A 10237-nucleotide genomic window follows, 5' to 3' on the forward strand; every position below is an offset into this window, starting at 1 on the left:
AACATTTAAATTATATTTGTGTTGAATTATATAACCATACATATAATGATTTATATAAAGCTGCAAAAAGTTTAACATTTTTTATATATTAGATATGATTTAATAATTTTTAAGTTCTACAATCGATAGAATATAAAATTTTGTATATATATAAATTTTTTATGTACTTATTACTGTATTGAACAACTTCGTACCGAAGATATTTTTTGCTCGTCATCCATTTCCTTAGCAGACAAAATACTCTTAATGCTTTCAGCTTCCTTCATCCAAAATTCAATCTAAAATGCGTTATATTAATTTAAAAATATATAATGGTATTAATATGATATATAAATACCTGTTGCAGTAGTAAGTTTCTGCGTTCACCTTTAGGTTCATTGTTCATGAACTGCACTAAAATACCTAAAGCTGTTGTGTATGACTCAAGCGCGGTTTCAAATTTTCGCTCGTATAAATATAGCTCACCCTGCCTGCCAATTTCAAGTGCATTTTTTAATTGAGGACTAGAGTTAGACATTGCAACTATTTAAACAAGAATAATATTTTAATTAAGAAACAATAAAAAATTAACTTCAATTAAAATTGTGTATATTTACTCACACAACTGCTTGTAGCGTGTATCAGGCTCTATAACATCAGCTAAAGAAGTTGCTTGTGGTCCAGTACTAGAACTGGCACAAACTTGTGTGTCTACATTGACGCTCTTACGATGTGCAGCTGCTTTAAACTCATCTTCAATTAAAACATTTTTTATTTCTTCTGCACGCTGTAAGTATTTCAAGGCTCGGTTTCGCAAGGCTAAACGCTTATTGGCATCAGCTTCCTCTGTTATCAACGGCACAAAATATTGCAAAGAGCTGCAGTATAAATAGTAAGCCTCTTTGTAATCACGATTCTCATCATAATTCACAGCTTTGGTAACTAGTTCTATTGCTTTTTCTAATGTCTTTTCTGATGGGAAAGTTTTGAGATCAAGAAATGGATGCGCAAAAAATTCTTCGAACGTTATACGCTTGGCAGGATCATGTTTTAACAGCCTACTTAGCAGGTCATGACATTCATTACTTATGCGTGCATTTGTCGGTATACAAATTTTCTCAGCGTTACGTATGCGCATTAACAACTCTTCGATAGTTTTCGATGAATAAGGTGCTTTGCCAAAAAGGCATTCGTACAATATAACACCAATACTCCATAAATCAGCACGGGCGTCATACTGCTTTTTACGTACAATCTCTGGCGCCATATATAAGGGCGAACCTTTTAGTTGCTGATTTATTTCACCCAATTTTAAATGTTGTGCAAAACTATAATTAGTGATAAGCGTTAAAGATAATAACTTTAAAACTAATCTAATATGACTCACCCAAAATCTGCCACCTTTAATACAACATTCGGATTGCGTGTCAATAATAAATTTTGCGGCTTTAAATCAAAGTGCGAGATATCGTTAGTGCGCATATATTGCACCGCAAGTGCCAATTGACGCAAAAAGTACTTGCATGTCGATTCTGGCAGTGATTTCTTTGAATGTATAAAATTGTAAAGGCTGCCTGCATTGCAGTATTCTAGAACGATGTATATGTTTCTAAAATCATATTAAAATGTTAATTACAATTAATTATATTTTCAGTTTACTTACTTCTCGTCCCAGAAAAAATCCTGTAAAGCCACAATATATTTGTGGTTTAATGAGCGTAGCAGACGTATTTCGGTAACAAGATTTTCACGTGAACTGTGCGATAACTTTGACATTTCCACACATTTTATGGCATGAAATGTTTTATTTTGCTGAAAATTTATAGATTAAGTTTAATGGTTTATATAATTTTTACCACAAAAGGACATTTTTCTTATATATACCTTGTGACGCACTTTAAAAACGGTAGCATAGCTACCAACACCCAATTTATCCAATATTTCATAGTCAGTTATACGTGGTAATGACATACTTACACATTTATTTTATTTAATAAATATCACAAATTAATTATTTTAAATTATATACAAATAAAAACCAAAACAAAACCAACAATAACTAAAAATTCATATGAATGAAATTCGGAGAAACGTCAAAGTATTGGCTGCGTTTAATGAACATTTGTTTATGATGTTCAACCACAGGTTGACTAGATGAAGCATTTTTGTTTTCAAATTTTACTGCAATTGTGGTTGAAGTGTTGGTTAAAAATAGATCTGCTCCACTTTATTTGTGTTACGCTCTCTGTTTGTACTTGTGTTTTACTTGAGTTTTACTACGAGTAACTCGTGGAACAGACTTAATATATGGCGTTTTCGATTGTTATATCTGGGTTAACTTTTTCAATCAAAATAATTTTAAGCTCGGTGCAGACTATCATTTTTATATGTTATTCAAGTTGCGCTCTCTTTTGCTCAAATTTCTTTCAATATCACTCAAAAATAATAGTCTGCACCGCGCTTTAGTGCAATTTTCATTTTCGATTGGTGAAAATGAATCAAAATGGCTAACACTCGAGATTAATTTATAACACTCTTGATATTTTGCCAGAGTAGTAAAATTACACTTAAATTGACAGCTGTTTTATATTATTTGACAGATAAAGTGTGACTTGATTCGATATATGCATTTTTAAAAAATATAAATATCTACTAACACCTTTACGAGTTGACGGGTACTGTCATAATTTATTTATAACCTGTACAAAGCTTACCACGACATTGACATCAATCATTGAAAACGACATTGAAAAAGTCTAGCGTTTTAGAAGGTTTGATTATATCTTAAGAATGGGTGAAAGCCAGTTGAAGAAAAGATGTAGGAGAATATCGTACCTCCGATAGTGTTATAACGTTGACAGAACACTAATCAAGTTTAATGTATAAGATTGGAAAGAAACGCATGCAACCGAGGCGACTAGTCGTCTGGCCGAAACCCGGTAACGGGTATCTATTTGTAAATAAAAGCCTAATATTATAATGTATTCCTTAATGGAGAGAAACTCAAAACAGCAGTTAGTGCCAAATTCTAATGCATTTTATTGGATAGGATATTATCAATGAAATCAATGTCAAAATACTCTTGCTTAATTACATGGCATTCTTTTAAACAAATCATTGGAATGGAATGAGTCTTCAAACTACGCATTTGATTTACAAAATTAAAGTTAGATGACTTTTTCTATATGGTTCTGTTGTCTGATGGTACCAATCAGGCAAAGAATTACATCTCAAATCAATGAAGAAAAACCAGAGATTGGCTGATGTAGCCATTAGTCTTACATCTTACTGAGCCTTACAAGATATTGAACTTTTTTCTTGTTAACATCCTAGACATCCAGACAATACTCATGCCTGCTATATGCTTGCTATATGCTTGAACTCCAGCAATAGGTGGAAGCAAACAAATTAGGGCAACTCAGCAATTATGCATGAGCTCACTTACATATGAAGAATCAAGATATTATTAAATAGTTCACTTACAAATGTTCAAATCTGGTCAGTTTAGGCATTGCGGTATAGAAAAATACTAATAAACATTAAACATATATTTTAAAGAAATAATTATCCTTATCAAGCTTTGTCTTAAGCCTATGTTTACACTTACATTTATCGATAACATTTTGTTTTTTTGATATTGAATGGATTTTGTATGAAAAATTACACTAATTGCTGTACATTTAATTGCCGTACTTTGTTAAGTTAATGTTGATAGTGTAAACGCGCGCACTGCAAATCTCATCTTTGGAGCTTACTAAATAATTATAATATTGTCTTCATACTGCCGAATTGTGATGTTCTTGTGTAATAAATAAGAGTTCATAGAAGGTAATGTAGTATAAGAGGAGGGACAAATCACATGCTTGGGGAGACAAAGAATGGTTAAAGTCAAGTAAAGAATGGTTAATTCTTAGTAAAAGAAATTTATTAAAGCTAAAAAAAGGTATAAATTTTATATAAAATCAATAACATTAGAAGTCAATATCCTTGATAGCTATAATTTATACTTCCCATAATTTAAGAGTGGTACCAGCTACTCGTATCTTATCGTTTATTGTCTTCTAGACGTACTGAACAATAATTTAACGGATTTAAACTCACGAATATAAAACAAACTGTAATCTAATTTACGTATGAATACAGGGAACAATAACTCATACTTATCGCTACCATAATCACAGCATATAGATTTGATAGACTCGATGGCTGTATCATTAATAAATAGTGAAGACGTAGACCAGAAATTTTAGTTCAACATTCGGTGTGAATTAGAATAAATCAAAATGTGGCTACAAACGGTGCTGACTTGTCTGCTTCTGGTTGCGAGCGCAAAGAGCTTCCCACAATCGCGTGTCGTCAATGGAACCGACTCCGATATAACCAAATATCCATTTATGGTAAGTTTAGCATGAAAAATGAAGAAGTCAATGTTATACTTACTTGTAAAAGTAATCATCAGGTATCATTGCGTGGATCCACTGGTTCACATTCTTGTGGGTCAAGTATTATATCATCGCGTTATATACTAACTGCAGCGCATTGTGTAGTGGGCAAGACAGCTGCAAGCATTAGTATACAATATTCTGTGACTGATATTAACAAAAGTGGACCTAATATTGCGTCTGTTAAAAGAATCATTGTCCACTCAGGTTACAATCCATCTGCCAATTATGCACATGATATTGCCTTACTTGAGTTATATGGTGAACTTTCTTTCAACTACAGAACATTGGCACCAGTTACTTTACCAGAAGCTGGTTTCGAAATTCCACAAGTTCCAGAGGGTGCACCCGGAGTTTTGACTGGTTGGGGTTTGAATGCTGTAAGTACTTGTTTATTTGTCTGATCACATAAAGGCTCAATTCAATATTAAAATATGTTTCTTTAGACTGGTGGAGTTGTGCAAAATCACTTACAAGAGGTGAACTTAAAGATTTACTCGGACGATGAATGTGCCACTCGTCATAATTTTAAAACAAATGAAAATCAGATTTGTGGTGGAGTAGATGAAGGTGGCAAGGGACAATGCAGTGGTGATTCTGGTGGTCCTTTGTTGTTGGATGGCCAAGTACAATTGGGTATTGTTTCGTGGAGTATTAAGCCTTGTACAGTTGCCCCTTACCCTGGAGTCTACACAAAAGTTTCACATTACATCGATTGGATTGAGGCAAATATGGATTGAGTGTTTTTCTATGAAATTCAATATTGATATCTTGTGAAGAAATTATTTGCTTGATCTATAAATCAAATAAAAATAAATACTGAAAATGCTTTGTGATATTTTGCGATAGTCGATTCGATATAGTAAATAAACATTTTATGTCTGTATCAGCAGAAATACCTACAATAGGTAATTTATGGCCAAGTGCATAGCGTGCTTATCAGTGATAATATGAACGGTGTCTGTTTGTTAATAACTAGAAAGTTATTATGTTTTGTTGTGGATTATAATTTGTTGATGAAGAGTAGGTCTTTCTTGATATATTTAGTTTAATTATGAAAAAACGTAGAAATACTTTGGGGTCGTTTTAAGGAATTTAGTAGATTTTACATATAATACTTGCGAAATGGTAACAGTGGGGTTATAAGTATGTGGTTTTATATCAGTAAATGGGATTTGATGGAGAAAAAATATTTGGAGAAGAATATTTGGAGAATATTTTGAGCTTTGGGAAGATGCTGAGATTTTGTATTGAAAAGTTGTAAGTACTGTTACTCGTCGAGTTGTAAGCACGCCTGCCCTTATCACTGAGCTAACGAGGCTGCTAATTACTGCTTAAAGGTTAGATCAAGAACCTTTTAATTCGTGGTTTAATATCGTATTCGATTACTTTTCATATAAATAATATATATTAATATGATATCAATAATATATATTATAAATTGTAACAGTGTCTGAAGTAGAAATATATTGAAAATGACACCACTGGTTGTATTATTAAGAAATAAGATCATCTGAATGTATTGAAACATGTTTTGTAAAGAAAAAATAAAATATTTAATTGAAGAATATAACACTTGCGCCGATAAAATATTTTACTTTGTGGAGAATACTACTTTATTCTATTCTTTGTACTTTTTAGAGACCAACTGTATTGGCTTTAAGGGTCTGCATAAAATTGAAAACCAAAATTTCGACAAGATAATCTATTGTCTATTTTGTGAATCACTGCATCCATAGGTTAGGTTAGATTGAGGTTACGAAGGCCAAGAACCCAAGAAAGTCCACTTGAGCTTAAACAATAGCACCACAGGTTTGGCGTTTGTTCATATATAAACTAAAAATAATTATACGACCACGACTCCCCCATTAGGTAAAGATGAATCAAATTGGCAGTTCTATTTTTTTCATATAAGTAATTCCCCACCAGCGTGATAGGCTAAGATGTAAATAAATAAATATAAAGATAAATGAAGATTTTTTCATAACCGCTTTCTCAAAACACAGAAGGAAACTGACTTTAATTAGGGTAAAAAATTTTGATCATTGACGTAATATAGAACGAGCTTAGTTTATTATAATTTATTTAAAGAGTTGATTTGAGTTGAAGCTTTTCTCTAAAAATTTAACAAATACATTTTTGATTTATTTTTCAGAAGTTATTTTTATTATTTGAAAATAAGTGCTACACTGCGACCTAAAAGATCTATAGTGCCCCTTAATCAGACTAGAGTGTTTTTTCAAGTCCGATTTCTTTAATAAAAGACAGTATAGAGCTTATCTTTCCTAGTCTTAAATCTTTATGATTCATGAAAAATCCTCCTATGTATTTCTTCCGCTTAAGCATTAGTGTCGGGCACTCCCCACGCACATAGTATATAGTTTCCCTCTCTTCTCTACAGTATTTGCAGTCTGAGTTGGATTTGATTCCTAACTTTATTAGGTGATTATTCAATCTACAGTGACCGGTTAGTAATCTCGTAATAATTCTTAGGTTATTTTTTTACTTGTACTATGCAATCTTTGAATTGTTTAAGGTTGTAACAGCATTTTAAAATGTGATAGTCTTGGTAGTCTTTTTCGATAAAGTTGTCTTTCTTTTTTGTTTTATTTTTCTTTTTCTTCAGCACCGTTCATAAGAATGGATTAACATATGGTAACAGCATTTACTATTATAACTATTTTATGCTTGTATACTTGGCTTATTTGGTCTTAGGATTTTTGACAAATAACAACAATAATATTTTTAATTATAAATAAATAAATTCTAATTATAAATAAAAACAATGATAAATTGTTTTTATCATGCTTTCACAGCCACAGTAGATTAAATTAAAAGTATTGAGCAAACGAATATTTTCATATCCTCAAGAATATTAATTCTGCGTGGAAGGGATTTATTTGATAGAACATCTTAAAATATGTCAAAATTCCAGTAAGATGGACCTATTTTAAGTGACGAAATGTTGTTTCTGTTGGGAAAACCTTTTATATTTTATTTTTTTTTTTAAAGAAAAAATAAGAAAATATTATTTTATATTATAATTTTTATTACTGTGTGAATATTTTTTTATAAGACCATCGCAGTAACAGATTTCTTTTAAAAATATTGAACTAATATTTTATCTCATACTTTTTGATACGACAGTCTGATATGGCTCATTATTAGCCGTCAACATGTTTTTTTTAGTGAGTTCCACCACGACTTTATTATGTTATTTATGTTAATTATGTTTTTAGCAGTCAATTTTTTTTTGTTTTAGTGAGTCCTACCGCGAATTTAAATTTCTGGGTCCAAGATTCTTGCCAAAAACTTTTGAAAATTTCTATAAGGTTTTTAAAGTAGGATTTATTTTTTTACAATGAATCTAAAACTTTAAATACAACACAATTAAAACTGTCGATTAGTGGTAAGTTATATTAACGTATGTGGAACTTGTATCACATTTAGCTAATATCACAACCATTTCAATTTTCGACCGTTAGCGTTTAGAATGTATACTGTTTGAAACATTGGCAGCAAATTTAGTTAATCGTGAGAAGTATATGTATAATTATTTATTTATATAACTATAATTATTGGAAAATAAAACAAAAATACAAAACAGTCAATAATATTTTAGTTTATTTATTTTATATTATATAAACCTTATGCCTTTGGATGCTGTAAAAATTTTTAGTACTTTTGTTGCTGCACGGCAACACTGTTGTGCGCCATACGAAACCACACGAATCCGCAGATCCAATAGAAATCAGAGGAAAAAGTTCAAACTGAAGTTCAGTTAAATTTCGATTTCAACGCGTGCGGTCACAGGCAAAACGAAAATTCATTTAAAGCCAATAAAAGTAGAACAGTTCTAACAGTGAAGTGTGAAGTGTTAAGCAGTTATTTTGTATTGTTCTTGTCCGCTCTTGAAACCGTTACAAATTTAAATTTAAAAAATTATAAAAAATAAAAATTATTAAAAATACTGTAAAGCAAATAAATAAAAACCATAAAAATTCAAAAAAAAAAAAAAACTAAACTAATAAATAATTGAGTTTAAAGTAAATATTTCTTTAAAAAAAAGTATTTTTTTTTTAAATATTTCATAAAATTAAAATAAATAAAAATAAAATCTTAACTGCACTTAGCCGTCGCATACACATTAATTTAAGCAAAAACTTCAATAATTATTGTGAAAGTATCTGAAAAAAAAATTTTAAAAACAAATAAAGCGCATTGCTTTATTTAGCAAAAAACAGAAAAAAGATTATTTAATTTGTCTAAGTTGATAAGTTCTTGGTTGCATCCACACCCAAAACCGAACTGCGGTTGCAATATTCTGTAAGGTCACTTAAGCTAGGCAGGCACAACCAGTGTGGCAGGCACTGAGCTCAATAGGTGAGTGAGTGTTACTGTTAAGCATGGAATGTTTCAGTTGCTTGCGGTGCATTTCAGTTCCATCTTCTTCAATTAAACCAAACCAAAGCGGGTGAAACAACGCGGAAAGCGGAAGTAATTTGTTAATTGTTGTTGCGCTGCCAAGCAATTAAAAAAGTTTCTAGTCGACATTTAAATTTTAAATATTTATTTTCATGAAATAAGAGTTTTTTTCTTTATTTTAATTTTAATTTTTATTTTCATTTTATTTTCATTTTGATGTGTAAATTTCAACTGCGGTGGCGTATGAGTGTTATTAATTCGTTTAGAAAATAAATTACGCATACTCATGCAGCCTTTCGAGTGTTGTTTGCTCGCTAGAAGTGCAGGCAGAATCAGCGGCCTTGCTTAAGCTATGCGTTAATAAGCATATAATAATAATAATAAAAATAATAATAAAAGAAACTTAAATGGAGAAATTTATATTGTTTTATGTAACTCATAAATATTTATATTTTCTAATTATAATTTTCAATAATAATTTTGTTTTTTTACGCGTTAATTGATCAATAGTTAATTATTAACTAATAACTATTAACTAATAGTTATTTAACTGTTGACCAATTAGCACGTAAAAAAAACGAAATTATTAAAAAATTTTTGCTCATTAAAGCAATAAATTATTATTTTCATAATTAAATTTGAGTAGCTAAGTTAAGCCTAGTTAATCAATGTTAAAATTATATCCCAAGTGGATGTAGATTCTATATTATTTTACATATATTATATATATTATATATAATAATATATTATTATTATTATAAAATATTATATATATATTATATATATATTATTATATTATTATCTATATTATTTTAATTAAGAAATTTTTTAGAAATTTTATAAAAATTTTAAAACTTAAAAATTTATAATTAAATACAAATTTTGGGGTAACCATTCTTGTTATGCATTGGATAAAAACATAGTTAGTATTTGATGGTTCCACTTTCTTCTTATCAACACAGCTATTGCAATAGTTGTTTTATGTAACACCCATTTTAGAGGTTTGTCGGCCTATTAAACATTAATGATAGTTATAAAAATTGAGATTTTATATTGAAATAAGGCTCTAGAGAGGATTCGAACAGTAGTGAACTACAACAACAAAAATTATTTTTATATTATTTTAAATAATTGAATTTTTGGCTGACCATACTTTAACGTATTTTAAATTTGATTTTAAAGCCATTTTTGATGAAAGAAACTGTTTTCGAATAGTAGAGTAACATTAGCATAATTTCCTTGTATTGAGCTCTCAAATAAAGCTCACTACACAAGCAAGAGTTATATAAAAGGAAGAATATTTAATATTTAATTAAACAATTTAAAAACAACTGTAATTAACTAACACAATTATTCTATAGTTTGATTATGATTTCGTTATAATATAACAC

The 10237-nt window shown here is 29.9% G+C and overlaps 2 protein-coding genes across 2 annotated transcripts; one reads left to right on the forward strand and one right to left on the reverse strand.

The window, feature by feature from the left end:
- Nucleotides 1-133: 133 nt before the first annotated feature.
- Nucleotides 134-2023, reverse strand: LOC119678097 (serine/threonine-protein kinase ULK3-like). Its single transcript, XM_038089762.1, has 6 exons — nucleotides 1864-2023; nucleotides 1643-1791; nucleotides 1367-1588; nucleotides 601-1307; nucleotides 338-522; nucleotides 134-278 (listed from the first exon to the last, which is right to left on the reverse strand). Exons 1-6 carry the CDS (start codon nucleotides 1948-1950, stop codon nucleotides 171-173), a joined length of 1458 nt encoding a protein of 485 aa, XP_037945690.1. The 5' UTR covers nucleotides 1951-2023; the 3' UTR covers nucleotides 134-170.
- A 2199-nt stretch (nucleotides 2024-4222) lies between these two features.
- Nucleotides 4223-5250, forward strand: LOC119678098 (chymotrypsin-2-like). The gene is made up of 3 exons (XM_038089763.1): nucleotides 4223-4376; nucleotides 4439-4801; nucleotides 4868-5250. The coding sequence occupies exons 1-3, from the start codon at nucleotides 4263-4265 to the stop codon at nucleotides 5159-5161; spliced, it is 771 nt and encodes a 256-aa protein (XP_037945691.1). The 5' UTR covers nucleotides 4223-4262; the 3' UTR covers nucleotides 5162-5250.
- Nucleotides 5251-10237: the final 4987 nt, after the last annotated feature.

The sequence above is a fragment of the Teleopsis dalmanni genome, chromosome 2, assembly GCF_002237135.1.
Source record: "Teleopsis dalmanni isolate 2A chromosome 2, ASM223713v2, whole genome shotgun sequence".
In the NCBI taxonomy this organism is placed as follows: Eukaryota; Metazoa; Arthropoda; class Insecta; order Diptera; family Diopsidae; genus Teleopsis; species Teleopsis dalmanni.

Excerpts from the sequence above, each read along its gene's own strand:
- LOC119678097 (XM_038089762.1), bottom strand. The coding sequence starts at position 1,950 with ATGTCATTACCACGTATAACTGACTATGAAATATTGGATAAATTGGGT. Across the intron at positions 1,589-1,642 it reads GATTTTTTCTGGGACGAGAA|AAACATATACATCGTTCTAG; the intron begins GTAAGTAAACTG and ends ATATGATTTTAG. Across the intron at positions 1,308-1,366 it reads TTAAAGGTGGCAGATTTTGG|TTTTGCACAACATTTAAAAT; the intron begins GTGAGTCATATT and ends CACTAATTATAG.
- LOC119678098 (XM_038089763.1), top strand. The coding sequence starts at position 4,263 with ATGTGGCTACAAACGGTGCTGACTTGTCTGCTTCTGGTTGCGAGCGCA. Across the intron at positions 4,377-4,438 it reads TAACCAAATATCCATTTATG|GTATCATTGCGTGGATCCAC; the intron begins GTAAGTTTAGCA and ends AGTAATCATCAG. Across the intron at positions 4,802-4,867 it reads CTGGTTGGGGTTTGAATGCT|ACTGGTGGAGTTGTGCAAAA; the intron begins GTAAGTACTTGT and ends ATGTTTCTTTAG.